The sequence below is a fragment of the Gorilla gorilla genome, chromosome 2 (assembly GCF_029281585.2).
Source record: "Gorilla gorilla gorilla isolate KB3781 chromosome 2, NHGRI_mGorGor1-v2.1_pri, whole genome shotgun sequence".
NCBI classification, from domain to species: Eukaryota; Metazoa; Chordata; class Mammalia; order Primates; family Hominidae; genus Gorilla; species Gorilla gorilla.
In genome coordinates, this window is record NC_086017.1 from 79,802,312 (window position 1) to 79,828,857 (window position 26,546).

The 26,546-nt window shown below is 38.6% G+C and overlaps 1 protein-coding gene across 7 annotated transcripts in view; it reads left to right on the forward strand.

Annotated features, from left to right (window-relative positions):
• The window catches only part of MITF (melanocyte inducing transcription factor), a 227,181-nt gene that overhangs the window by 177,185 nt on the left and 23,450 nt on the right, over window positions 1-26,546 (forward strand). For 5 of the 7 annotated variants that reach the window (XM_055383375.2, XM_004035875.5, XM_063703901.1 and 2 more), the window contains exons 3-5: window positions 19,555-19,782; window positions 20,831-20,914; window positions 22,959-23,054. In XM_055383375.2, the coding sequence (XP_055239350.1) occupies window positions 19,555-19,782; window positions 20,831-20,914; window positions 22,959-23,054 (408 nt within the window). The remainder of the gene's footprint in view (window positions 1-19,554; window positions 19,783-20,830; window positions 20,915-22,958; window positions 23,055-26,546) is intronic. The other 2 variants (XM_063703902.1, XM_063703903.1) reach the window with 1 other exon arrangement.

The window sequence follows — 26,546 nt, forward strand, 5'->3', positions numbered from 1 at the left end:
CAGCCTCCCACAGTGCTAGGATTACAGGTGTGAGTCACCATGCCTGGCCTACATTATATTTTTAATAAGGAAAGTAATAAAATTGGTGTTTTTTCCTGGTATTAAGGATGACAAGATGAATTCAATCAAATTTCCTTTGTGTTTTTTCTCTCGTATGTTCCTTTTTGTGACAACAATTTTGGGACTTTTAAAATAAGTATGTTTGCCATATCACTCATAGCAGTGCATTGATTACCTCTGAGAAATGAAGCCATGATGCATCCTGCATATTTGGTTGGTTTGGAGTCCAGCACACCAGGGTTCAGATCTCTGGTTATATGAAAGCAGGCAAGTCACATCAAGCTAGTTATGTAACCCTCTGCCCTCAGTTTCCTCATCTGTGAAGTGAGACTAGTGGTAGCACTTACATTCATTGTGAGCATCAAGAAATATTAATGTATGAAAAGGCTTGAGCATTATGCTTTGTATATAAGAGATGCTCAATAAAAGTTAACCTTCCTCTCTTATTTTCTTTTCTCTGAAGGGAGAGGGTGAGAATTGTTACAACTTATTCTCATACTCTCCGATAACTATTTTGAATATGGAAAATGGCATGGCTTGTTGTTAAGTAAATAATCATGTTCTATATTAGGGAAAAAGAATAAAAAATTTTGCATTATTTAGCCTTTTGTTATGTTTTTCCATAGTCATTTCTATTATTTCAAGAAATCTTTCTCTGTCTCTTCTCTCTCATTCTCTTTTATATCCAAGGTTGACTTTCTAAGCATATTCAGTGGTAAAGGTATAACTGCATCATCCCATATTTCAATACCAAAAGGGGGAGAAGAAAACACTTAAATTCAGCCACCACAGTGCATTTTCCAAAGTGTTGATTAAATAATATACATAATACAAGGAAGCTTCAGTTTGGCGATTGAAACCACTTGCCATTTTGCTAAAAGTAAGAGCCCATTTAAGTCCATTTAAGATCATTTGGGTCTGCACTTATTTGTCATGGGTATCATTTGAGACAAGAACTTTATAGGAACAATCTTGTTTAATTTAATGCTATTTCTACTACTGTAGCTTTTGTTTTGTTTTGTTTTTCTAAGTGCTTTGTAGATAGTTTGGTAGGGAGGCAAATAATAAAATAAAACTATCTAGAATCTTTAAAACCGCAAAGAATTTGCCATTGAAGCCATTAGGATTAAATTATTTTTTGTAAATACCCAAGACAACATTTGTGCATGTATGTGCATGTGTGTGTATATATCTAAAAACTACACTTTCCTTTCCTTCTAACTCTTTATTATGGAAAATTTCTAATAAATACAAAAGAGTAGCACAATGTGCCTCTTGCCCCATCTCTGAGAGCATTTGGCACACTTCTATAATACTTTAAGAGCAATTAGAAAATAAAAGTCTGGGGTTATTTATAAAATTATGAACAAATGACTTTGGAAAGTTTAAAAAATATATTGGAAAGAACTTCTTTTTTCAAAATGTAGGAAATGAATAGATGAAAAATTATTTGCTGGTTTTTTTTTTTGTTGCTGCTTTTTGTTGTTGTTGTTGCTGCTGCTGTTGCTGTTTTCAGACAGTGTGGGCAGCAAGCCACCCAGGCGCCAAGGTAAGAGACCGAGGACACCAGCTGTTCCAGTATAATAAAATATAAAACAAGAATAGTTATACCAGATATAGATCTTAGATATGATTATATATGAATATCATTAATCATTAGTTTGTAGCAATTACTTTTTATTCCAATATTATAATAATCCTTGCTGTATAATCATAACCTAGGAAAAACCAGGCCATACAGAGATAGGAGCTGAGGGGACATAGTGAGGTGTGACCAGAAGACAAGAGTGCGAGCCTTCTGTTATGCCCAGACAGGGCCACCAGAGGGCTCCTTGGTCTAGCGGTGACGCCAACATCTGGGAAGATGCCCGTTGCCAGGTGGACCCGTGGTCTAGCGGTAGCGAAAAGTGTCAAGGAACAACACCCACTACTTAGCAGACCGGGAAAGGGAGTCTCCTTTTCCCCGGGGGAGTTTAGAGAAGACTCTGCTCCTCCACCTCTTGTGGAGGGCCTGACATCAGTCAGGCTTGCTCGTGGTTTTTGGAGGCCTAACCATCTCCCTGTGATGCTGTGCTTCAGTGGTCACACTCCTAGTCCGCCTTCATGTTCCATCCTGTACACCTGGCTCTGCCTTCTAGATAGCAGTAGTAAATTAGTGAAAGTAATAATAGTCTCTGATATGCAGAAATAATGGCGTAAGCTGTCTTTCTCTCTGTCTCTTCTCCCTCTCTGCCTCAGCTGCCAGGCAGGGAAGGGCTCCCTGTCCAGTGGACACGTGACCCAAGTGACCTTACCTATCATTGGAGATGACTCACACTCTTTACCCTGCCCCTTTTGCTTTGTATCCAATAAATAACAGTGCAGCCAGACATTCGGGGCCACTACCGGTCTCTGCGCATTTGTGGTAGTGGTTCCCCGGGCCCAGCTGTCTTTTCTTTTATCTCTTTGTCTTGTGTCTTTATTTCTACACTCTCTCGTCACTGCACACAGGGAGAGACCCACCGACCCTGTGGGGCTGGTCCCTACAAGACAGAGTCTCACTCTGTTGCCCAGGCTGGAGTGCAGTGGCTTGATCTCGGCTCACTGCAACCTCCACCTCCCTGGTTCAAGCAGTTCCCCTGCCTCAGCCTCCCGAGTAGCTGGGATTACAGGCACACGCTACCATGCCCAGATAATTTTTTTGTAGTTTTAGTAGAGACAGGGTTTCACCAGGTTGGCCAGACACTGGTCTCAGACACCTAACCTCAGGCAATCCATCTGCCTCGGCCTCCCAAAGTGCTGGGATTACAGGCGTGAGCCACTGCACCCGGCTGATTTGCTGTTTTATCATGGAGAATTTGGGAGAGTAAGGAGGCTATATGTGAAACTCTGTAAGCTTATTGTAAGCTAAGCATTAGCCAACTTCTGGTTTTGTTTGCAAGTATAGTAACGTTCCTTTATTTACTATTTTATCAGACATAAGAGACTTTTAAGTGACACTCTCAGATGTCAATAATGCACTCATAGTTGATGTTCGGAATGACTCAGAAACACCAAAAGCAGATTCCTAGTGTGCTTTTTGAAACATTAGAATTGTTCAGCTTCATTCTATATAGTTTTAGGCCATAGTTTATCATTATTGTGTTGAACTGATTGTTCTTGATTTATAGCATAGCTTTTCCTGTCCGCCTGACTGTCCAGAACTCAAATCAGTATGAATTCTTGAGTATTGAATTAGGCTATTTACAGTGAAGATGACGCTTCCTGCACCCTCCAATTAGCTAGAAACATCTCCTTTGCATGTCAAGACAAGATGTGAAATAACTCTTGATAACTGTGTATATCAGATATAAGAAGGAAGCATGTCAATAGTTCATGAGATACCTGTGCCATTCCTGGGGCTTGACTAGTTTCTGTGCCTTTTCTGAAATCTGCCACTGAAAGGAGTCGGGAAGGAAATTGGCACAGCCTCTTCTAGGATAGGATTTCTACACTGTGGCATTATTAACACTGGGACGAAAGAGTCTTTGTTTTGAAAGGCTGTCTTGTGCATCGTAGGATGTTTAGCATCACCCCTGGACTCCCGCATACTGGATGCCAGTAGTAGCACCCACTCCTCACATAGTTATGACAACCAAAAGTATCTCCAGACATTGCCTAAAATTCCTTGAAGGGCAAAACTGCCTGTACAGTTGAGAGCTCCCATCTTAATAGGCAGGAGCACCTTACTGTAAATTTCTGTGTGGGTTACTCTCCCTGTTTCCCCCACCTAACCCTTCGGTTGTAAGCCCCTTGATGATAGAAATGAAGTATTTTCTTTCACGTTGAGGTCTCGCTTTCTTTTGTGTCTACCACACAATATATAGAGATTTGAGGATTGACTATGCCATTGCTTTTTTTTTTTCAGACGGAGTCTCACTCTTTCACCAGGCTGGAGTGCAGTGGCACAATCTCGGCTCACTGCAACCTCTGCCTCCTGGGTTCAGGTGATTCTCCTGCCTCAGCCTCCCAAGTAGCTGGGACTACAGGCATATGCCACCACACCCAGCTAATTTTTATATTTTTAGTAAAGATAGGGTTTCACCATGTTGGCCAGGATGGTCTCGATCTCTTGACGTTGTGATCCACCTGCCTTGGCCTCCCAAAGTGCTGGGATTACAGGAGTGAGCCACCACACCCGGCCGCCATTGCTTTTTAGTTTTTGTTTTTATCCAAGCCACATAATATAGTGGGTTTTTAACAAAAGGGCAGTCTTGACATTTCTCTTCTTCCCGTTTTTGTTACTGCTTCACAACTGAGTAGGTAACAACTGGTACTTCAGTGATACAGTGGCCTATTTTCTTTCTTATAAAAGACATTACTATATCATACAGTATTTTAACCTTTCCTTTACAAATCTCATGATACTGAGATGCCTTTGGTTAACAAAAATTGCCATTGAGTCTGGAAGATTGTTTGTTTGCGGACTGACCAGCCCCCTCATCTCATCCTTCTCACAAAGAAAGAAAGAAAGAAACAAACCCTCAACCCTTAAATTAGTCAAAGTCCTAAGGCAGTTTTCCCAGAACAAATGTCCATATTGACTTTCTCTGTTGTTAGGTCCTGTCCTTGTTGACTCGTTGCTGGCTTGAGGGGCTGATTCTGTTCACTTTGGAATTGAGTAGCGTTTTGGTTTAACAACAGTGTCCACCCAGCTGAGGACCAAATTCTCAGGAGAAGCCTTATTTATAATAAAGCACAAAAACAAATACTCAGAAGAAATAATTACATAGGCCCTCTGAACAGTTTCAAAACCAGAAATAATTCTGTTGAAAATATGAATCCTATAAATAACTCATAGTTTGGTAGTGTTTCATAAAGTGATTAGGAGTAAGCCTCAATTTCCTCATCCTGAAAATGGGGATAATAACATCTGCTACTTCGTAGGATTGTAATGAGGATTAAATAAGTGAATCCATTGAAAACTTTCAGAAAAACTACCTGTAACATAGCACTCAGTAATTGCTTTATTTTCTTTCTTTTGGAGATGGAGTCTTGCTCTGTCACCTAGGCTGGAATGCACTGATGCGATCTTGGCTCACTGCAACCTCTGCCTCCTGGGTTCAATCAATTCTCCTGCCTCAGCCTCCTGAGTAGCTGGGACTGCAGGCAAACACCACCACACCAGGCTAATTTTTGTATTTTTAGTAGAGATGGGGTTTCACCATGTTGGCCTGAAGTGATCGGCCTGCCTTGGCCTCCCAAAGTGCTGGGATTACAGGCATGAGTCACCACACCTAGCCTATTTTCACTTTTTAATTCTTCTCCTAATTATGAGGAGTCTCTATATCTTCCCATTTTCCTACCTCCTTTAAAATTCCTACCTATATTCTCCAAAGAAGTAGTCTATCCTCTTCCTCTTTATATGCATTATCCATTATTTTTATCACACAAATCCAAATGGGACTATCCAAACCATATATATTGGCCTGGTATAGGTGTGTCCTCCCTTTACAGATTTTTATAGATTTTCAAAAAATTTTAAATCTCTGAGAATTTGCTTTGTAGAGTATGATAAGTCATAGGTTTTTAGTTTTTTTTTTTTTTTTTGGCAAAGTACTTTTTATAGTGAGGAAAAATAAAGCTCTACCTAAATACCTATGTAAGCTTAAGTTTCAGTTGATTACATGTTTTAGATGACATTCATGTAGATCATTGGCCAATTTGTTTGAAAGAGGTAGTCATGATTTTTTTGATCTGAAAAGGTCAGTATGAATTCAGTTCTGTATCCCCTGCACAAGTTTTTTAAAAAATGTTTCATTTGTGGCTAAAACACACATTCCTGATTAGATCAATGAGAGCACTCCATGGGCAAATCCAGCTTATTTTGCTTGTTAACAAGATGTTTCTCTGAGTTCTCGTGCTGGCAACGCCACAGAAGAATCACAGGAATCCTCCTGAATCCATAATCAATTCATGCAACACCAAGTCAGATCTCTTAGAAGAAAATTGCTGGTGAAGGTCCAGAATAGCAAGCTAAAAAGCAGATATTTGATACTTGCAATCGGCTGATAGGTGTGCTAAGTGCTTGCTTAGTAAACATGCTACCATAACACTTTTCCTTTTAGGAGAAAGAGGACATAAATAAATAAAAATAAAATATCAAATACATAAATATGTGTGCACTGTGTGAATATGTACAGGTTGTCTCAAATTTATACGAAAGCAGAGTGAATAATAGAATGAACCCTTCACGTAACCCATCACCCAGCCTCGACAGTTATTGACTCGGCTCATCCTGTTTCACGGATACCTCCCTCTAACTTGCAAATCCTAGACATAATTTCTTCTTTAAATCTCTCTCGTAGTTTGTTCAACCTCTCCCCAGAAAAATGTACAGTCAAAGTTTGCTTACAATTTTCAGGAATTTACAATTTCCCTAAAACCCAGTTAAAGAGAACCACTGACTGAGCCAGCTCATTTGGAAGTATGAGAGGAAAGATGTCACGAAAGCCTTCTGTATGAGACTGTGGCCTGCAAGTGTTCCAGCTCTAACGTTCATGTTTTTCCCCTTTTTCTCTTACTCTCACAATCCATCTGTGATATTTGAGTTAGCTAAAGAGAAAAATATAAAAGGATACAGGAAAGAAGCTGAATGTTTCCTTCATCTTTTAAGGTCCTCTCCTCTCCTTCTTGGTGGCTTTGTATTTTTTTTGAGATTGTGAGCTGTATGATTTAACACTAATCCACTTGGATGTGAAAGCAAAAATTCCAAGGCTAACAATCATAGAGAACATTATTTATTTACTGAGCATTTACTATGTGCCAAGTACTTTTCATGCATCTCATCACTTAAGCTTATCAGCATCTCCAGCAACTATTAGGTAGGTAGGATCCATGAACCCATTTTGTAAACAGAAAACTGAGGTCCAAAGCATTTAAGCAACTTGCCCAGGATTTGAACTCACATCTATTTGAAATTCCATTCAGATGTTTAACAATACTAAACTGCATCTCTCCATTTTACTCTGACAGGGGGTCATATTCTTAGCTATGTGTCCCAAGCAGGCATACGTGGAGTATTTTATAGCTGTGTGCACCATTTATAACAACTTCTTCATGGTGGCGTGAGGCATTTCAGAGCATTATATAAGAAAGTCTCTTCATGTTTGTGCTGTTTTTAAATTAGACTTAGTGCAAGCCAAGAAGAAGCCAAGGGCATTTTCAAAGTGTTCATCAGATCATGTTGATTCTCTTTATTAAAACATCTCAATGGCTTCTTACAAGTAGTAGAGAATAAAAATCAAATTCCTTTCAATGGCCTGCAAAGCCCTACAACATCTGGCCCAGACATCCTTTTCAGGGCTCTCACTGACCTTGTCTGTACTCCAAAAGTGCTGGCTCTGTGGTTGTTGATCTTGTCGTTATTCATCCAATATGCTGGGCTGCTTCCTACCTCAGTATCTGATCTCTTCTGTACCTCACCATAGCTGGCTTCTCATCATTGAGGTTCCACCCAACTTGTTGCTTCTAGAATAGCTTTGTTGCAATGGCCTTTTTTTCTCTTTTATTGTCTGCATTGCACTTCTCATTGTATGAGATTCTTATTCCTTTGTTGGTTCATTACTCTGTGTTTGTCTCTGCTTCCGCACCTTAAATATGATTTTCATGCAGTCAGGGCCTGTGCTTTAGTTGCTGCTCAGTCTTCAGCACCTAGATGAGTGCTGAGTAAATCCTGGTTGAATGAATGAATGGTTTGTTAAGTGGGGATGGTTACATTAAACCTGCATGCAAAGCTTTCAGCACAGTGCATGCCCCAGTCGGAAAGCGCTGCCAAGCTGCTGCTGTTGGTGGTAAGGTTAATTCCAATCTGGAACTTCATCATAACATAATCTATAAGGCAAGTTTTAAGAATTTCCCAAGCCAGTGCAGTTTCTCAAAAACGAGAAGGACCCTCAGTCTCATGATATAGATCCTGAAGTTGTGTTATTAGGAGATGGCTGCTTTTTGACAGTTTTTAGCTCGTGTGGGCTTGACCTTCAAACCAGTAGCATTCAGCAGCTCTCATCTCTGCCTAGGGGCTTTCTGACCTTTTGCTTAGGCCCAAGGCAATGTTTTCATCTCTGACAAACTTGACCACTGCCAGTTTCTTAAGAGTGTTGGTACTTATGAGAAGGAGTTGTTCTGCCTGTGCTGTAATCATCTCTAATACCCGATAAACTGCAAACAATGGGGGCATTTGAGGGGGGAAATGCTACAACAAAAAGACGTCTGCGATTCTGAGGCAGGGCTAAACTGGGGCACGTGGAAAAGTTCTAGCATGTGGAATGCTGCACTCGCCGCTCCCATGGTGGGGGGGATCTGGACAGTCCTGACAATGGGCCATTATAAAGGCACTATTGAACCACGTAATTGTGGCCCTTTAGAAAAACCATAAAAATGTGTCAAATATTATACAAATGCAAACTGTACAAGCTTGAATGTTAGACCAAAAATTTCAGAAAAAACAAAGTCCTCTCCATCTGATCAAACAGTTCAAGAAAGAGTTGAAACAAGGCGAATTTCACCGTTGTGTAACCACTTCATGGGTTTATTTGTTGTTTGCAAAATTTTCAGTAGAGGAATTCTGCCTGAATATATTTTTATTTGTCCAGATCTGTAGGCTTTCATTCTCATGGAATGTCTAGCTTGTTTAAATTACAAAATCAGTGTCATGTACATTATAGAAAATAATAAAATAACAATCACTGAGAATTTATCGCTCGGGAATAGTCATTGTTGAGACTTGACCGAATAATTTGTCATTAGTTTTTTTTTTTTTTTGGCTTTGCATATATATAAATAGCATTTAAAAATCAATTTTGGATAGCAGCATATATAGTGTTTTTAACCTGCTTTATGTTCCCATTTACATTAATGAACTTTCCCTCTCATTAAATATTGTTAGATTAACACAGTAACAGAAAGCCAAACACCACATGTTCTCATTCATACATGGGAGCTGAACAATGAGAACACATGGACACAGGGAGGGGAACATCACACACTGGGGCCTGTTGAGGGGTGGGGGACAAGGGGAGGGAGAGCATTAGGACAAATACCTAATGCATGTGGGGCTTAAAACCTAGATGATGGGTTGACAGGTGCAGCATACCGCCATGGCACATGTATACCTATGTAACAAACCTGCACGTTCTGCACAAGTATCCCAGAACTTAAAGTAAAAAAAAAAATAAATTTGATATATGAAATTCAATGTAGTGTACTAGACAAGAAATAAACAAAAAATTGTTAGATAAAATGTGGATTGTAATGACTGCATAGGATCCATTTATATGTAGTGGTTCTCAACTGAAGGCTGTTTTGTCCCCAGGAGGCATTTAGCAATGTTTGGAGCCAGTTTTGGTTGTCATAACTGGAGTGGTACATGCTGTGTTACTTGGCCTCTAATGGGTATAGGTTAGGGATGCTGGGAGACAGCAGGCAGTTCACACATCACCCCCACAACAAAGCTGTATCTGGCTCCAGTGTCAATAGTGCTGAGGCTGAAAGCCTGAACTATATGGCTCCCTTATAATTAACTGAATCCATGGCGTATGAGATATTTGTTTTCAATTTTTTTATTAGAAATTAATGGCTGAAAAACTTTATCTATAAAAAAGCAGAGTGTTTTAGACTTTTGGGGCCATCAGGTCCATTACTCAACTATGCTCTTATACTGTTATAGCTTGAAAGCAGCCATAGACTATACATAAATGAAAGCATGGATGTTTTCCAATAAAACCTTATTGACAAAAATGGGCGGCATGCCCTAGGCAGTAGTCCACCTACTTCTGTTAGAGATAATGCTCTAATAGATGTATCTAATAGATCTAATAGATGTATCTAATAGATCTAATAGATACGGGACCTAAATCTTTGTCCCGTATCTGATCATCTCCTTAGAAAAGTTCTTGAAAAGAGCCATTGCTGCATGGGCAACATGTATGTATCTTTTTAAAGTTTATATCCATTTATTTTATTTTATCTTTTACAGTTCTATCTATTTTATTTTCTCATATAAGATTGTTCATTTCATGCAGCTTTCTGAACACACTTGCGCCACCATCATTCTATCAGATTTGGAACCTTGTTCAGGGATATGAAGTGTGAATGGGTAAGGTAGGATTTGCAGATTTAAAAGTCTTCAGGAATCAGATGGGTTAATGAATAAAGTAGGCCAGTTGCCAATGTCAGAATAAAGAGTGATGAGAGTTGCAGAATGAAAAGTAAGTGCTCACTGAAAGGGAGAAGCTACTTCTCAACTCTGTTGCTTTTCAACTTTGATAAGTTGCTGGCCCAGTAGGAGTGCAGTTTGGTATCTCTAGATCTTCTGATTTATCAACCAGAAAAGAGAAATCCAAACTCTGGTTTGAGAAACCAGAAACCAGATTTTGGGTTGAAAACTCCCAATTTTTCATCATTGGTGACAAATTCATAGAACAGTAAATTCTGTCTAGGTGAACAGACTTGCCTGTGGTTTGTGTCCATGGACTGCCAGCTTGGGGACCTTGGAATAACTGTGACTTATCTAGGGGTCTACAGCTAGAGGTGAAAGCAAATCTCAGGCTTCCGGCCGGTCATTTGAGACCCACAGGGCCCTACTGGCTTGTTGTACTGCTAGATGAGAGCTGTAAGAATTGGCAATCTTTGGGCAGCCCCGATAGAAAAGGAAGCTTTATCATGTGAAGTAGGGTGGCAGGCTGTGAATCAACTGCCTGGCCTGAAGACTTAGTTCCTCTAGAGCTTTCTAACTTAGGAAGACTGAGGGACTGTCACACTTCATTTCCTCAGGACGTTTCCAGAGGTGGTCAGAATCCTAGCCTACAACCCCTGCCTACACAATATGGCCCCTTGTTCTTCGGTTCTGCCCCTTATCCATGCACGCCAGCCACAGTGGTTCCACACTGCTTCACTGATGTACCAAATACTTGCTGAGTGCCCACAGTGTGCCAAGCTGTGTTCTGGACAAAGCAGAGCAGAGGAGGGAGGATCAGGAGCACTGGTAGCATGTGGGCTGGATATGTGAATATGTCCTTAGGATAGTTATAGGAGACAAGGTCAATGAGGTAATGCTCCTGGGGTGGGGTGGAGTGGGAGAAGTAGGCACAGTGGACAGGGCACAGGCACAGTGGAGAACTAACAAGCTAGTGTGGATTTCTGAACACCATACCCAGAGATTCTGACTCATTAGCTCTGGTTTGGGGCCCTGGAATGTGCCTTTCTAATAAGCACTGTGAATAGCATTGATATAGGGACTTCTAGGCCATTGCAAATACTTTGTTTTTGTTTTTTTTCTCAGAGATAAGTAGGGAACCATTACAGAGGTGGGGTTTTTCTTTTTGTTTGTTTTGGTTTAGTTTCTATAGAGAAATGACTTGATCTGACAATATCACAAGATCCCCCTATTCATTGTATTGAAAATACACCATCAGAGTGCCAAGACAGAAGCAGGTAGAAGAGTTAGGAAGCTTTCCGTCATCTAAGTTTGAAGAGATGGTGGCTTGGATCAGATGGTAACAGTGGAGCATGAAAATCCATCATATTCTGGATATTTTCTGAAGATGGAAACAATACTTCTTGATGGGTTGGATACAGGGTATGAAAGAAAGGAGTAAAAGATAACCATGATTTATAGAATGAGCAACTAGGTTAAGCCAGAGGAAGACCATTTTTTGACCTACCCCCGCCCCCAACAAAAATGGCAATTTTCTATGTTTCAACCTAATAGAAAAAAATGGAGTTGCCAACTATGAAGACGCAGAAGACCGTGGGAGGAGCCGATTTGGAAGAGTGGATGAACATGCTGAGCTTGAGAGTCTGCAGTCCTCCAAACGGTGCCGTCTCGTAGGCCAGTGGAGATGAGTCTGGTTCTCAGAGACCTCTGTTCTGGGGTGCTTAAATCCATGTGACTGGGTTCGATCACCAGGGCTGGGAGTGTAGATAGATGAAATCAAGCTCCGATCCTTGAGGCACTCTGACATTTAGGGGGCAGAAGAGGAGAAAGCTAGCTAAGGAGAGTGAGAAGAAATGAAGAAGGTGAGAGAAAAACCAGGCAAGTGTGGTAAATCGAAAGCCAAGTAAATAACATGTATTAAGAGCCTCCTTGCTGTTCTTTGAGCAACCAAGGCTTGTTCACACCTGAGGGCTGTATGCTTGGCTGGAATGCCATTCCTGCCAATCTGCCTGGCTCATCTCACCAACTTCAGGTCTGGGCGTCAATGTCATACTCTGTGAGGCCCTTACCTAAACACACTGTGTAAGATTTGCATAGTTGCCTGGCATCTAGTTGGTGCTCAAGCAATATTTGTTGATTGAATGGTGAACATATAACTTTTGATGAAGGCAGCAGTCCAGATGAGAACATATTAAAGCCTTGCTGCTTGGGATGTAGCGTGTTCCCTGGACCGGCTGGGTCAGCATCCCCTGGCAAATTGTTAGAAATGCAGAAATCTTGGGCTCTAGCCCAGACTTGTGGCATCACACTCTGCATTTAGCAAGATCCTCCAGTGATTTGTGTACACATTAACATTTGCTCCCAGTCCTGTATTTAATATTCTATGAATGTCAAGAGGACAATTGAGTATACTCTCTCAGATGGGAACAACTCAAAGTAAGAAGTTAAAACAATCAAAATCAAATATCTTCAATAGTTGTTTCTGTATTCAATCAGAAAGTTATGATACAGTTTAAAAGCAAAAGAAAACTGTGTCGAGACTTTCAAGAATATTTTATGTGATTATCCCCATATCTTTTTTACTTTTATTTTATTTTATGTGGTTATTCCACATATCTTTCTTACTTTTACTTTGAATTGACATAAGCTAGGAATGCATGTAAAATGCATGGCATCTGGTACATGGTAGAAAAGTTTGAGAGAATGAGCACTAATTCCGTTCTTTATATTTTAAAACATCGTGCTATTTAATGTAACATATCCACTCATAATGTCTTATAAGACCCTCATTTAAGAGAAATGGTTTTCTCTTCTATTCGGCTGAGATAAAACCACATGTTCTTTTTATTATCATGGTCTTTGGCTTATTTTAGCCTGAGGGAGAAAAAAATAATGTATATATTAGGGATTTTCTTATGATAACACCTTTTTTCTGAGGCTACTAAATATTGTTTGTCCTCAAACCAAAGTATGCCCGTCTTGTGGTTTATAATAAGCATACTGTTTTATAGGTCATTAGCTAAGGATAAAAGACTTGCTGGGAATTTTTGGTAGGGCTAGTCTAGTCTATTCTGTTTTAACATCAAATTTTCAGAAAAGTACATTTGTTATCCTTTTCTTTTATACATATTTACAGCTCAATTCTCTGAATTCAGAAGCCTACAATGTAATAAGACAGGAAGTAGTATGAAAGTATACAGACCCATAAATATGTGATATAAATGTATATATATTTATTTGTGCACACCTGGGATATGCCCCTGGAATATGCACCTGGAATATACCTCTGGATTTACACAGTTTTATCTTCCCTTCTTATTCAGTTAAAGTCCTAGATCAGAACTGACCCACAGAAGAGGGTGCTTCTCTAGTTCGCCTCTGCGGACAGAATAATGGAGACATGGCTATGGTTTCTAACCCTGGCAAGTTGTTTAGGTTTCCTCTTAGTTTCTGTTTTCTTTAGCTTTAAAAGGGGTGGGGGGTAATTAAGCATATCCTGTATTCTTACAAAGATGCTTGTCCAGTTAAGACAGTAGTTGGAAAAACAACTGTAAAATTACGTATACGTATACTATTTCTCTTTATTAAAATCACCCCATTCTTTCCTTCAAATCCTGCTAAAACTTCTATTGAGTAGGAAAGTTCAATTCTAGTTTGGTGAAACTTTCCTAGAGAGCAGGGGTCAGCATTTTCTATAAAAAGCCACAATGTAGATAATTTTAGGCCTTGGGGGCCCTGCAGACTCTGTTGCTACTCTTCAAATCTGCTATTGCAGCAAGGGAGCCGCCCTGGACAACATGTCAACTAATGGGTGTGGCTGTGTTCTGATAAAACTTTATTTATCCACATTGAAATCTGAATTTTATATAATTTTCATGTGTCATGAAATATTCTTTTTTTCAACTATTTAAAAATGTAAAATCCATTCTTACTTTATAGACCATACAGGCAGCAGACCGAGTTGGGCTGATGGGTAGACAGACTCCTGTTGTAGAGAAAAAGCACTGGGTTTGTCAACCATAGCCATTTCGAACCTTTCTTTATTTAAGACTCTTTGGTTTGCTTTGTATTTGCATCTGATTTTGATTCTTCTCCCTTAGGCCAGGATTCATACCCTTGTTGTTTTTACTTTTTGTTAAGGACAGCTTTGTACAGATTGTACAGTAAACAAGATTATATGTCCAAGGATATATGTTCTGGGCTTTTGTTTTCTTTTGTGGTAATGTAATTGTGGGACTGAAAAGAACCTCGACACTTAATCAGATGTGACCTTTTGCAAGACTATCCTAGTTATTTAAGAAAGCTAGCTTTCTCTGTTTTACCACTTTTTTCAGGAAATATGATTGCATAACTGACATTCTCTATGGATTGCCATTTTTAAAACAGTGTGAAAAGAATAGTGGTGTGGTGATAGATAACAATTGATTAAAGGGTAATCCCTTTAGTTTTCTTTAAACTTGCTGAGCAAAAGAACAAATTATCTCTCTAAACATAAGTGATAAATCTGAACATTTTGTTGAATTATTAAAAAAAATATATAAAGCCATTTGAGTGTAGAAGCATGTCATAGCTACTCAGGAGGCTGAAGTGGGAAGATCACTTGAGCCCAGGAGTTCAAGGCTGTAGTGTGCCATGATTACACTTGTGAATAGCCACTGCACTCCAGCCTGGGCAACATAGCAAGACCCTTATCTCTAAAAATATAATAAATAAATAAATAAACTAAAAGGATTAAGAGAATCTACACTCACTTCTACTTGAATTCTGGTTTACAAATAGTAGAGAGAATAGAAGAATAGTGGATATCTAGATAGGGATATTTCTTCCCCAGTAAATTCTGTTGTCAGCCAAGATAGTAGTATCTACAGCTACCATCTTAAACTGACATGTGGTGTGCTCCAGGATCTCTTTAGAATGAAACTGATGGAAAATAACCTGTCAGTTTTACCCAGGAAGTGGTAAAGCTGAAGTGTGACAGTTAGGAGGTGATCCATTCCCATTCTCTTGCTATCCATTCAAGATCTGAATGAAGAAAGGAAACAGGTGAAATGATAGGAGTGCTAACAATGAACAAAAGTTACAAAGCCTTTGGGTGTTTGCCCTTTAAGTCAGATAGCTAGCATAATTTATATGAAATATAAGTTATATCAATAAATAATATTTTATGATAAAGTATTCTAGCTTTATTTTGCTGTCTGTACTTCAGGTGTTCAGCAGTACTCAACTTTTACTATCTGAATTCCTTAGTGTGGTTAGTCATCTGGAAAGTCAAAAACATGCAAACATTATCAGGAAATCATAAAGATGTTTCTGTCCTCTTTAATGCTACATATATGTTCTCATTTGCATACTTCTTTGATTGGCTATTTAAAAATTAATGAAAGCAAAGTTATTGACTAAAAAGCTATGAATTAGGATGGCTGAAGACAGAAAATTATATTTATATGGCTTTTTAAATTGTCAAAGGGCTATAGAGCCTCATAATAATGCTATGAGGGAGTTTGGGCAGGGTTAGTTTCTTTCTCCAGCATCTTCTCGGGGAGGGAAGTAAACATATAGAGGCTATGTCACACACCGCCTGTCCACAGTGGGGAGTGACATTGCTGGTGCAGTGATGATGCTAGAATGCCAACCACATTCTAGATCAGGGGTTCTCAAAGTGGGATCAGAGGGCCGTGGTTGTATCTAAGACCCTTGCAGGAGTTCTGCCAGATCTGGACTATTTCAGAATAACACTAAGATATTGTTTTCCTTTTTCACTCTCATTTCACCAGTAAACAATAGAGTTTTCCGAAGGCTACATGTCGTGTTGAGATGTCATTGTTCTGACATCCTGTGAGATATCTACTAATGTATAATCGTGTTTTCAAAAATTCTCAATTTTAATTTCTAATATGCTAAATATTGATAGATATAATCCATGTAAACACAATAAATTTAAAGAGTGTAAAAGGATCCTAAGACAAAAATGTTTGAGAATTGCCGTTTTAGATATTGTGCTAAGGGCATTAGAAACATGATCTCATTTAATGCAGAAAACACACATATGAGGCAAGCTCTACTGTCATTCCCATTCAATATGCTAGGAGATGAGGGCCTGGAGAAGTTAATGAATTGCAGAAGGTACATGGGTTGTTAAGTTGCAAAGATAGAATCTGAACCCAGGTTTCAAGTTAAGAACTCCGCTGACTATGTTGTCAGGCACATTGTCTTTCAAAGAAGCACCAGGAAATGCCTGGATTTGGACTAATTTCTCAGAAGAGAAACTTCTTCCCATAACCTAGGCTATCTCCAAGGGAATGTAAATATGTAGATTATCCTTATAGACAGTGTAAAATAGAGATTATTTTCTAGTGGTTTGTGGGCCGAGGCTTGTACTCTGTGAAACACAAAACAGTTGAGCGTCGGATCTTTAAACCTGGAGGATTTTACTTAAAAAAGAAGTTTGGATTGCCAGCTACCCTTGAAAAATTTGGAGATTTTGAGCTAGGCTGGACTCATATTCCCGCATGGCCACAATCAGATGCAGTTTTTATCTGCTGTTCCTGCTAATAGATGTGTGTCCTCTGGTTTGCCACAGACCTCACTACTCCTTATTACCTTCCTCGTAGCTCATGTTCCTCGTTTATGTTGCCTGTTTGAGGTATTTGGGTTAGAAACAGCTGGAGATGTTCTGTCTACTGCATAGTGTTTATAGGCCATCTGCTTTCAACTTACTTGAAAGATAAAAAGTTATTAACAGTAAAAGAGCCAAATATATCCCATTCTGCTTACCCAAACCTGGGTGTAATAAAGACCTCACTGACAGTGCCACATAGAAAGCAAATTGCTTCTTTCTTTACTAAAGCATAATATTCTGATTCATTAAAGAATTAGAATCTGCCAGTGAATTAACATTTATTTTTAAACATGAATCTCTTTTCTTTTTAAGTGTAATAGTGAAATAAGCACATTCTACTCATTGCCCTCATTTTATGTTTATTTTAGTAATGTCTACTGTCCTCATCATTATCATGTCTGGAACCTTTATAAAAAAAAATCTCTGTGAACCTCTGTGTACATATTAAATCAGTCATTTGAAACAATATGAGATTGTCAACCTAACGGACTGCATTATCCTGGGCATTTAGACAACATTATTGAACTTCAAATTTTTAGCTTAACATAACATTTGTCAGCAGTAGATATTAAGCATTTATCATAATTTATAAGTATATATTTGCTTGCCTCTTTTCTTTTTTTGCCTCACCCCAGAATATAAGTTTCGTAGAGCTGGAAACTATATCTGTTTGTTCACAATGTATATTCTATGCTTTGTACAGTGTTTAGCACTTAACAGTCAATAATGAATGAATAAAGGAATAAATATGTAAATATTTCAGTGTTGTATATGATAACTCATTCTTCTGTAATCTTAAGAATAATATTTAAAAATTCTCAGCAAAAATGCTCATGCTTTTTTCATTCAAGAGTTAAATAGGGGAGATATTTATTTCTTATTATCCACATAAATATATATCCACTTCTGTGTGTGCTATGTTCTATTTAGGATAGTGCCCGGTCTTCCTGATGTGAGGTCAATAGGCAGGTTACACATCTATGTAGCTAAGAATAAGGTGCATATTAAGACCAGGATGCAAGAAGAGGCTGTTGAACTTGAACATTCAGCACAGAGTCTCTTCTCTTCTATACTAAAAGACAGTCATCCTGCAGTCGGAAGTGGCAGTTATTCGGCCATTGGAAGAGTCTCATGTAATAGTAGCTTTTAGATGATGTCTCCTCCAAAGGGGCATCCTGCTATTAACCTATTGCTGAAAGAGAAATACCATTGTCTATTAATACTACTGGAACTAAAGATGAATAGTGAATTGGCCTTGATCTGACAGTGAGTTTGACTTTGATAGCTCGTCACTTAAAAAGGTTCTTTTATATTTATGAAAAAAAGCATGACGTCAAGCCAGGGGGGAAAATTGATATCAACATTTAAGACCAAACTCGTAGGGCTTCCAAAAAAAAAGGCCCTTATGTGAACGTTTTTTTTTTTTAACATGCATAACTAATTAGCTTAGGTTATTATAAGCAGGGCTTCTGTGATAAAGTTTCCGGTGGTGTCTCGGGATACCTTGTTTATAGTACCTTCTCTTTGCCAGTCCATCTTCAAGTTGGAATTATAGAAAGTAGAGGGAGGGATAGTCTACCGTCTCTCACTGGATTGGTGCCACCTAAAACGTTGTTATGCTGGAAATGCTAGAATATAATCACTATCAGGTGAGATTTATTCTGACTCATATTCAGTCTTTGAAATATAATGCAATAAATTGATTTAATCCACTTTTTGTTATGGTAATAGACATACTGTTTTCAATAAGTATAAATCTTCTCTTTTAATGCTGTTTATTATTTGATGCCATAAGAAGTAATTCAGTGTAGTTTTGAACAAAGTAAATATTAGTAGGATTCTTTTTTTTTTTTTTTGCCTAGTGTGTGGCTAAACTATCTTCATCAGCTCCTGTTCATTGCTCATAAGATTAAATTGTCTTTATCAAGAAAAAAGTGACTTAAAATTGAATAATGTTGTTTTTTGGGGAAAAGTATTTCTCATTCTGAATTAATGTCTGTAGGAAAGGAGAAAAAACATCCTGTTGGCTTGTTAATAGTCATGTCTTTTAAAACACATACGTGTAAGTGTTATGCATTTGAAAGAAACTACTTAATGAAGAATTGCTTTTTATGTTGACTTTTTCTTAATTACAGTGTTGAATAATCATGTCCAAATGAAAGTGGGAGAATTAATCCACAACTAGTTGATTTAATCATTGGAAGATTTATATTTATTTTCTACAGCCATTTTACATAGTTGGTTATTAAGGAGGTGTGTGTGTGTATGTGTGTGTGTGTGTGTATTTTAAAAAGAAAGCTGTTCTGTTTGCCAAGGAAAGTGAAACAAACAATTATGCCACTTCTACATTGTTGTTTGATCTTAATAAACCCTTTCATGTGTGTTGGGGAAATTTTTGCCCTAAGATAATTTCAAACTTTTAATTATTAGATATGAGAAGAAGGATACAAGGTTTGAAAGAGATGTATAGTTAATTAGCAGGGAAATAAAATAGGGCAAAGTATTACCCCAAATCCTACTAGTTAGACTTTAAACTTCAGTAATATCAAAATCCGTTAGCACAGTGCCTGGTACATAACAAAGGCTTAATAATTTATTCTGTTGGTGGCCTGGTCAGTTTCATGTTTGTGCCTGAAGGAAGAGCCGTCTGAAACTCACAAATAACAGCGCTGTCTTCTTTTCCCTCCATGGCTATGTTCAGGTGCAGACCCACCTCGAAAACCCCACCAAGTACCACATACAGCAAGCCCAACGGCAGCAGGTAAAGCAGTACCTTTCTACCACTTTAGCAAATAAACATGCCAACCAAGTCCTGAGCTTGCCATGTCCAAACCAGCCTGGCGATCATGTCATGCCACCGGTGCCGGGGAGCAGCGCACCCAACAGCCCCATGGCTATGCTTACGCTTAACTCCAACTGTGAAAAAGAGGTAATTCACGTCTCCTCTCCTCTCCTGTTTTCTTATGCTAAATAACTTGTCTGTTGAATATGATTCCCACACTTAACTGTGGACTCTAGTTTGTCCTTGTGGCCACATTTACCAGCCTTTGTCCCCGATTTACCATCGTGGCTGTGGCATTCCAGCCTGTTGTGTCCGTCGCTGGGTTATTGGGTGTAGGGCACATGACGGGAGACCTGGCCCTCTCCAAGTGAAATGTGGAGGCAAGGACACTTTTGCCACTTGCTTCTTCTTCCTTAGCTGAGTGCTCTCTTCTCTTCCATGCCTTTCAGTTTGTGAAGCAGTGAGAATGCAGAGAGAGGAGAAGGGGAGGTGGAAAAGGAAAAGCAAAAATAGAAGAGGTGTGGGACATGCGGTTTAGAAGTTCCGCTTGTTGTGAATGTCTGGAATATTATTTTTATTTCTCCCTGAGTTGGGGGAAGAAAGAATGGAATGTGCATGGATGGATTTGAATCATATAGCACATGAGACTTTAACGGAAACGCAAAGGTTTAATTGCTGGATACGTTCTGTTTCATAATAAAATTGCCACTGCCCGTTAAATCTGCTTTGGTAAAGGCTGGATTGGAGACAAGACTCAAACTACCTTCAAGCTAATTGGTGCGTCAAAATTTGGAGCATACAAATATCTGAGAGCTGTGATTTAATGCTCATTATTTCCAAATTATGAGATGATGAGCTTCATCTCAATGGGATTTACCATACTATGGACTATGAAGTGTTTATGCAAATTCGGAGGCAACTTTTCTAAAGTTGGATTGATTTTAATTTCTAGAGGGACTAAAATCTTTGCCCCTATGCCCAAACCAACTGCTTTATTTTTCTCTACCCAAATTTGTCATCTAGCAAGATGATTTGACACAAGTTCTTCCTTCATTATTTCATCTTTTGGTCAGATTCCACTTTGTTTCAAAGCTTAGTTCATCTTGTTGCTGTGCCATCAGCTTTGTGTGAACAGGTCATTAAAAAGTCATTTGCAAATCCAAGTTATAGGCTGTTTTTGCTTGTGTTTTTGCAGGGATTTTATAAGTTTGAAGAGCAAAACAGGGCGGAGAGCGAGTGCCCAGGCATGAATACACATTCACGAGCGTCCTGTATGCAGGTACTGAATGACTTGGCAGCCTGAGGATGAGCACTTTGTAATGAGAATCTATATTTGTGATGGATCACACCTTCCTGAAAACTTAAGCGTTTCCCACCCCCCCCTTTTTTTTTTTATAGAGAAAGCTAGGAACATTGCCATTTTCCTCATAGTATCTCATGATTAAATAATGACAAGGGAGAATAAACTAAAATGTGTTTTTCCCCTAAGTTGCTGCAAAGATTAAAAACTTCTTAAAGTACATAAATTTTAATAAGATATGAAATATGTACTTTAACATAATCAATATATGTTATACAAATTTGTAGGTTAGCAATTTTTGTATTAGTAAAACCAAGATGTGTGTGTATAATCTAGATATTGTTTCCTAAATGGAATCTCATGGAACATACATTTTGAAACTATTAATAACATATAATGGATGCTTTCCCAAGTAACTAAAGTTTCTTCAATTACATCCTATTTAATGGATATATAAATTATGCTATATCTATTTATATATCTATGCATGTATATAGATATAGGAGAGAATGATAAGCAACAAAATTTGTTGCCTTTCTATATTTCCTGTCATCAACTTGCATTATTTTTGTCATAAGAGAAAAAAAAATTTTTTAAATGCTATTACATCAAGCCCACTAATTTTATTTTTCTAAGAACAAAATTAAAAGTGGCAAGGAAATGTTGTTCATAAGTTTCCTAGCCTATTTGCATATTTACCAACTCAATTAGAAAATCATCTCTTAAAAACAAACAAAACAAATAAAAGTGGTGTCAATAGAAGTGGAACCTAACAAACAGTGGATAGTAGTTATTCAAAACTGGCCAATTATTCTTTTTAGGGGTCACTTAATAAGACTCCTTTTTTGAGTGTTTACTATGTTCCTGGTACTTTGAATGCTCTGTACAGTTTGTCCTGAAATCATACAAGAATCCATAAGACAGTAAATATTATGAACCCCCATTTTATAGATTGAGAAACTGAGGCTTTAAAAGATTGGAGGCTTTGCCCTAATCTAGAAAGCAGGAGAACTGGGACTCCAACCCAAACCTATGAATTTTGGATTCTCTCCTCTTTAATGGAAGTGGCAAGAGACAGAAGAGCATCCCTGTTAGTTCTGTGATTTCATTGTGTAACTATGAAGTCCTGTTAAGACCCAAGCACAGACACACCAACTAGCTCAAATACATAAGGTGTTTACGAAGAAATGTTTTCACAGGCTTGTCTTTGCAACTGCTGCAATGCACATGTAATCACTGTTGTTTATTATCATAACTGATGTTTTGGTACTTTAGAAATAAAATTGATCTAGTGGGAATGTCAGCTCCACAACTGTAATGATAACCTCATCCTGGTGTACTCCTTGGGGAGTACCAAGCACACTGGTAGCTGTACAAGGAGAAACTTATTTTACAAGTCACTGTAAGATGGGTGCAGGGATAGCCAGTGGCCTGGGAGCCACAGTGTCCACACTTCCCTGTGGAACACTACAGACGGTGTTTTCCTTCTGCAAGAAAAGGGTAGGGGCCATCGTCTTTAGGGAAAAAAGGAAGTAGAATGACAGCTGTCATTCAAGATGAAGTGCTGTGGTACATCTCTCCTGTTTAGGGCAGGCAGTTTAGCATAGTTGTGAAAGCATGGGTTAAATTGTGGCTCCAGTCTTTCTTCAGTGTGTGACTTTGGGCAAGCTGCTTCTCATTTATTTCACCTGGAAAATTGCTATAATAATAGTACCTGCCATGATACGGTTTTCGTTAGGGCAAAATCTTAGCCTATGAAAATCCTTGAACCCAATGCTTGGCAACTCATAATCACTCATTAAATGCTGGCTGCAAGTATTATTCTCATCACCTATTAGTGTTAATGGTCTTTAATACTATTTTATACTTCAATACTATTTTAGTGGAAAGAGGACAGTTACTTCTTAGAATCTAACTAAAGACCATTATTGCTTTGGGTAAAAAAAGACCATGAGTCTCTTTTCAGGTTGTGTTGCATAGTTTATTTATTTTTGTCTCTCTTCTCTTACCCTTTTTCCTACAGATGGATGATGTAATCGATGACATCATTAGCCTAGAATCAAGTTATAATGAGGAAATCTTGGGCTTGATGGATCCTGCTTTGCAAATGGCAAATACGGTATTGATAACCTTTTTTTAAGTAGAAAATCTTGAGGTGTTTCCAGGGTTCTGTTCTTTTTTCTTAAACTTTTATTGTATCTTTGTAACTGGTTCACTGATTAAATGTATTAATAGTAAAATGGAGAATTATCTCAGGATCACAAATAAGTGACTTTAACATCAGAAATTAAGAAGTTTTTATGAGTTTATGAATAATCCCATGATAAAACTCTACATTCCCTGGAGTCCACGAGCAGTTTTGATAGGGCATTAGCCCTTCCAATTCCCTTGACATCTAATGCCCAACCCAGTACACTGCAGCCAAGGGAACCATTGTGAACTGCACTATTCACAGTGGTGCTCTAGTTGGCCTGAAAAAGTTGGTGCAGTTTTTCAAGAAGGTTTTTTCATATTCTTAGGTGATAGAGGGACATTGGGGTTACCCTTCTCCAACAGCAAAATTTATTCCAACTTCAGTTCATAAACAAGTGGTCCTATTTTCTATTGTATGTTACTTGTTTTTCTCTGTAATTTAGAGGCTTGCCTATATTGTTTATTTTCCTTCATTCCTTACATTTTAGTCTTATGTTACTGTTTTACCAAAGTCTTATTGCAGATCTTATTTAGTCCTTGCAGTTATTCTGTGAGTCAAGTTCAGATGGTATCATTGCCCTCAGTTTTAAACTGTAACTAGGTTAGACAGTCTTACGCAAGATTACATAGCTTGGATGTATCAGAGCCAGGCCTGCTTGGTAGGTCTTTGAATGCCTTCTCCAATCCTTTTCTGTTTCCTCTGAGAGCAATGCTATGAGACTATCATATTCTTAATAACTAGTGTTTTAAAGACCAATATTTATTGAGGGGAAAGGGAAAAGGGGAGTTGTTTAATGGGTATGGAGCTTCGGATTTGCAAGATGAAAAATTCTGGAGATCTGTTTGATAACAATGTGAACATACATAACACTACTGAACCATACACTTAAAATTGGTTAAGACAGCAAACTTTATCCTATGTGTTTTTACCATAATGAAATTTTTTAAAGGTATGACTAACTTCCAGTAGTAAATTCCCTTGGCCAAAGGACAAAATAACACTTACTTAGGTACACCAGAATCCTCAGAAAATTGAGTCTTATAGTTAGCATTTTCTTTTCTTTTTTTTTTAAATCCATCTTGATCCAATTCTTCAAGTTCACTTCCTTGAACTCATGTGGGGTGAGGACTTCCCTTGAAACCTCAAGCTACTTCTATGATATTTAGAGTTTGTCTGCTTTCTACCCATTTAAACCCACCCCCTGATTTTGGAAGAACCAGGTGTTCTACCATTGTGATAAAAGTTTCCATGCCATACTCTCCGAACCTCTTGGAATCCTTGGTTGGCTTCTGTGGAACCTTCCTGCTTACAAGTTGTTGCATCCCATGAGGCCAACTACACTTATCTAGCACTCAGAATCCTAGGACAAACATGAGTAAAACACTTGGGGGAGCGTGCCCTGGGGAATTTATAAATATACCCAAAGATATGGGTATATTTACATTTCACTGCTCTAGCAGCATTAATTAGCAATGACCCAGTCATCTCAAAAGAACTTTGCTGTGAGAGTGGTCATTTTGCTAGTGGTGTCAAATGGGTCCCTGGGCACACTCAAGTGAACTGTAGAATTGACATGATTCTGTAAAATCATTGACTTTTTTTGTAATGGCAAAGACCTTTGATATCATTTGGTCTAACCTAGTACTGAATGCATTAGCCTCCTCTTTTTTTTTTTTTTTTTTGATACAGGGTTTCATTTTGTTGCCCAGGCTGATCTTGAGCTCCTGGGCTCAAGTGATCTTCCTCCCTCAAGTAGCTGGGATTATAGGTGTGTGCCACTACACCTGGCCTGACCTTCTCTTGCATCTCGTTAGTATTCTCCACAAAAAAATCAAGGCATCCAGCTTCTTGGAAGCCTCCAAAAAAGGATCTGTACTAGCTCACTAGGGAAATAGCAAAGCACAGTGGTTAGAATTTAGAGGTTTCTGACCAGATCTGGGGTCAAACCCTGAATCTTCCATTTCCTCTGTGACCTTGCATGTTATTTAGCTTCCTGAAACCCTACGTTTCCCCATCTGTAAAATGAGGCTGTTATATATACCTATATTATGTGGTCAACTCACTTGGTAAAGCCTCTGTAGTATTTAGCATTGGAAACATAAGTTGTATTCAATAATGTTATCTAAATTATTAAGTATAACTTATTAATTATAATATCAAATAATATTGATAGTATTTGTTTATTCAGCTGATCTTCACTGAGCCCCTATAATGTATCAAGCTCTATGTTAGCTATCTGTGAGACATATCTATCTCACAATATCCCTCACAGTAAATAACTCTGTAAATTGCAGCATGGGTCCCAGTTTGCTTCATGGAGAACTTTTCCACATACCACCCCTTCTGAAGACAGCTGTCATGACCACATATATGCTTCTGTCCTTTAGAATGAATACCTGGCTGGGCCCATGGTTCACGCCTGTAATCCTAGTACTTTGGGAGGCTGAGGCAGGAGGATCACTTGAGACCAGGAGTTGGAGATCAGCCTAGGCAACATAGAGAGAATCCGTCTCTGTAAAAATGTAAAAAATTAGCTGGGTGGGGTAGTAGTACATACCTGTAGTCCTAGCTACTCAGGAGGCTGAGATGGGAGGATCACTTGAGACCAAGAGTTCAAGGATGCAATGAATCATGATTGTGCCACTGTCCTTTAGCCTGGGCAACAGAGCAAGACCCTGTTTTTAAAAAACACATTTAAAAATAAAAAAGTAGAATGAATCCTCATACCTCTTCATTCCATCTACATTAGCGTTGAGGCCTTGTTCCTTCATTATCTGGTTGTTCCTAAACTATATTAAAGATTAATTTAGCATTTATGGATATGCCTAATAGGTGGCCAGCACCAGGCAAGGTGCTGTGGATGCGAAGGTGACTAAGGTATGCTTCCTGTTCTCACGGGGTTTACCAGTCTAGAAGGGGGAGACTCTTTTAGCCCTTGAAGGGAGAAGGACAATTCAGGAGCAGAGAGGCCATCTCAAGGGAATTCCCAGATAAGAAAGATCCTCTGGGCAGAGTTGAATTAACTCCCAGACAGGAGAGGAGTCCCCTGCAGCCACCCTTAGAAGTCACTGACTTTATCCTGGCATCCACTTCTCTTCTGTATCCCCATACTGGAAAGGCTAAATGTGGCTCCATTAGAGTATTCTTTCAACAAATCTATTTCAGCATTTTGCCATTAGGGGAAAGACAATGTAACTTCAACATTAGGAGCACAGACTCTGAACCAGACATCTGAATACATACTCTTGACTGAGTGATTCAACCTCTCTGCTTGTGTTTCCTTGTCTGTAAAATGGGGATCATAATAGCATCTATTGCAATAGAATTAATGGAAGAATTATAAGAGGTAGCCCACAAAAAGCATTTAGAACAGTTGGGCCCTGATAAGCTCTCACTAGAAGTAAGTTACTAGCTCTT